Here is a 3,457-nt window from a genome sequence, read left to right on the forward strand (position 1 = left end):
AAGAGTGTAGTGGGGCACATGGCAGCTTCGATGCTGTCAGTCTGCCTGTCTCTTTCTCACACACGGGAGCTGTGTGAGCAAGGGAGATCGGCCTGTTGGTGTCAACCCCTGTCCCACTTGTTGAGGGTTTTAATTAGCAGGAGTGTGAATGAGGAACAGCAAACAGACACCTCTTGTGCTGCAGGTCTGCCCCTCGGCCTCATCCTCTTCTCTTCTCCCTTTCACTGCAGGAGCTGGAGTGGCCGTAGGGGTCAGTGCTCTGGGTAGCCAGCCATGATCGCCACTGGAGGCCTCCTGAGGATCTCTGCTAGGAAACAGGACCCCTTGCGACCCCAAAGCCAAGTCCCCAAACGCAAACGCAAGGCCAAAAAGAAGCGCAAGAACGACGTGGTGGTGGTGAAAGGCAAGCTCAAGCTGTTCTCCCTCTCAGGGCTCATCGCCCTCTGTGGCATCCTGGTATTGCTGGTGGGCATCGCCTTGGCCGTGGTGGGCTATTGGCCGAAGCCCAGCCAGGTGTACAGAGAAGGCAGCTTCAGTGGGGGCCGGCACCTGGCACCACAGGGTGGCACCCCCAAGAACCACTCCCGGAGCCAGGAAGGGGCGCAAGCAGGGATCCATCCAGAGTCACCCTCCAGAGCCAACAGCTCCACCACTGCTACCACCCGGGGGTCCCCACAGTCCCCCCCCACTTCCTCATCCCCCCAGGCCTCGGTGGGTTTCCTTTTCCAGCTTTTCTCGAGCTACTTGCATTCAGACAAGCTGAAGGTGCTGGGCCCCCTCATCATGGGTATTGGCATCTTCCTCTTCATCTGTGCCAATGCGGTATTGCACGAGAACCGCGACAAGAAGACCAAGATCATCAACCTGCGTGACCTCTACTCCACCGTCATCGATGCCCACAGCCTGCGGGCCAAGGACGGAGGCACTCCGGCCTCAGCCCCTCTCAACGGCTTTGTCAACTACGTGCAGTCCCGGGGCCTGGAGCTGAAGCCTGGCAGTGAAGGTCTGGGTGCTGCAGCCATGCTGGCCAAGAGCTCCTGGCCACCAGGACTGGGTGTCTCCCTTTCCCCGCCAGACCTAGCGTCCTCGCCACGGCGTTCCTCCTGCACCCCGCCGCAGCCGCCCAGCCTGGCCGAGGCTGTGTACAGCATCTACCGGGAGCGTGCTGCCCTTGCTGGCCGCACTGTCACCAGCCCACCCTGCAGCCCGTCAGAGAGCTGGGGCCGGCGCAGCACAGCCAGCTCCATCGTCGGCTCTTCACTGAGCGCTTTCACCCTCCTGCCCTTGGCGCCGAGCGGCGGAGGGGGAGGCTGGCAGAGGCCACCTGGTGAGCGGGGAGCCCAGGAAATCCCACGGGGGGAGTTTGAACTGAGCCTGACTGACCTCAGCAGCAGCCACATCGAGGGAGGCTGCGGGATGAGGAGGCACAAGCTGGTTCTCAGGCGGCAGAGCACCAGCTGCTTGCCCGATGTCAGGCGTCCCCTTTTCCCTGAGCCACTTTGGTCCCCGACAGTCAGCAGGGGCCTGGACTCCACCCTCTTGGTAAAGGCATCTTCTAGCTACTCCAAATCTCTGGATCTCGGGGGGTCCCCCCCCTCAACCCCTCCTGCCATCACCAGGATGGACTCCCAGAGCTCCCAGTCTGAGCCTTCCAGCAGCAATAAGGGCTACAGCCACCTGGAGGAGGCAGGCACCTCCTTGGAGTCAGTTGCTAACACCCCAGCCAGTAAAATCCAGGACTGTGAGGAGGAACCAGTTGAGAAGACGGACCCCCTCAAGGCTACCAGCAGAGAACAAACAGAGGAGCAATCCCAGCAAACTCAAAGACAGTACACAAATAAAGAGAAACTCTTTATGATTTCTAGGTCGCACGCTGCATTAGGGCTGGAGGACGGGGAACTGGAGAGTACTGGCATCTAAACAAAACAGAGAAGGCACAAGGACACCTTGCAACCCTCCACACCTCCCCCCCCCTTCTCTATCCTCTTGTGGACTTAGGAAACCGATCAATATCCAAAGAGCTGCAGTATGTTACCCTTGAAAATGGAATTCCATAAATCCTGTAGGTGACTTCAGGAAGAAAAAGAAAATCCTTTCTGTCCGATTGTGGTTGTATGTTCCATGCAAGCCAAATTGTATTAAATATCCACGGTCCAGCAAGTTCTTTGGATCAGATTAATACAATTTCGGACAGTATAACTGTGCACTTTACTGTTATGATTTCCAAGTGCCCCTTCTTCTCCTCTGATTTCTTTCTTGCTGATTTGCCACTAACTGCTTGAAAACTGCAGGCACCTTTTTAAGCTCAAGAGCAACGTGGTCTTCAGATCAAGAAAGCTGAGCTCTCTCTTTGTTTTGGTTCAATCACTAAAAAGTTTGCAAGGCCTTAAGGATGATGTACCTTGACAAAGAATGAGTTTGTTTAAATTCTGGAAAAAAATGACAATTTAGAAGAGACTGGAGCAGAACAGAGCTCTGATGATTTAGTTAGAACCATTACATTCCTGAATCCAAAATACCTACTGCTACATGATACTTTAATAAGTATTATTACACATGTATTGACTAATAGCATTAAAAGATTTCTTTTTTTTTTTTTAATAAAACATTTACAAACAAAACTGCCACACAAAAAAGTCCTTTATTTTGGTAAGTAATTACAGATATCAGAAACCTTTTGGTTTTATACTGTGAAAGATTGTAGAGATGCTATGAGGCCAAAGGCTTGCTTATGCTTTTAAGTGGGTAATTAATCATTTAGGAATAATTTCAAAATAAATACTGGTTCAGTCTCTGAGAAACCACACTTAAATTACATCAGCAGATTCTGTCTCCATTTCTAACAGTGCTTTGTGGCAGCTGAAGAAATGTGAGATTTTGACATGCTAAGGAAAAAAAAAAAAAATTAAAGGTTTGACCTTCTATTAAAATTAGATTTTTCGTGAGTAACGCATTAATCTTGAACTGCAGCATATTCTTTCTGGATTTTTCACTTCCCTTGTAACTGTTGCATTAAGCCTTTCTGCTGTTACGGTTCCTATTTGTGAATGCATGTGCATAAGCTTAATTTTAAAGCATAATGATAGTCCTGTCAATCTCGTAGCAGTTGGCCCTTATTGAAGTCAGCGGAGGCTTCTCACTGACTTTGGTGTGGTGAGGATTTCTTCTTGTGCGAGAAAAGCATCAGGTTTCCTGAAGGCTGAAGAATGCCTTGTCTGTAGGCAGATTTTTTGGAAAATTGATGAGCTGTTTCATTTCGTAGCTGCAGCATGGCAGGCACTCTTTTATTTTGCCAAAACAGCCTTATGTGCTCAGAAGATTTTGTCAATACTTCAGATTTTTAAATATGGATATGGCATTTCACTACTATGGGAAGAGAAATTGACATTGAACAAATACAATGTGTAGGCAGGCAAGAGTCTCTGTGGCAATTAAAATTTTTCTTATGGTTTCATGA

The 3,457-nt window shown here is 49.9% G+C and overlaps 1 protein-coding gene across 1 annotated transcript; it reads left to right on the forward strand.

The window, feature by feature from the left end:
- The first annotated feature begins 273 nt into the window (after nucleotides 1-273).
- TMEM200C (transmembrane protein 200C) lies at nucleotides 274-1,920 on the forward strand. The gene has a single exon (XM_009489769.2). The coding sequence runs from the start codon at nucleotides 274-276 to the stop codon at nucleotides 1,918-1,920; it is 1,647 nt and encodes a 548-aa protein (XP_009488044.2).
- Nucleotides 1,921-3,457: the final 1,537 nt, after the last annotated feature.

The sequence above is a fragment of the Pelecanus crispus genome, chromosome 2 (assembly GCF_030463565.1).
Source record: "Pelecanus crispus isolate bPelCri1 chromosome 2, bPelCri1.pri, whole genome shotgun sequence".
In the NCBI taxonomy this organism is placed as follows: Eukaryota; Metazoa; Chordata; class Aves; order Pelecaniformes; family Pelecanidae; genus Pelecanus; species Pelecanus crispus.

Bases quoted from the DNA above. Each gene is read 5' to 3' on its own strand.
- TMEM200C (XM_009489769.2), top strand. From the start codon at position 274: ATGATCGCCACTGGAGGCCTCCTGAGGATCTCTGCTAGGAAACAGGAC.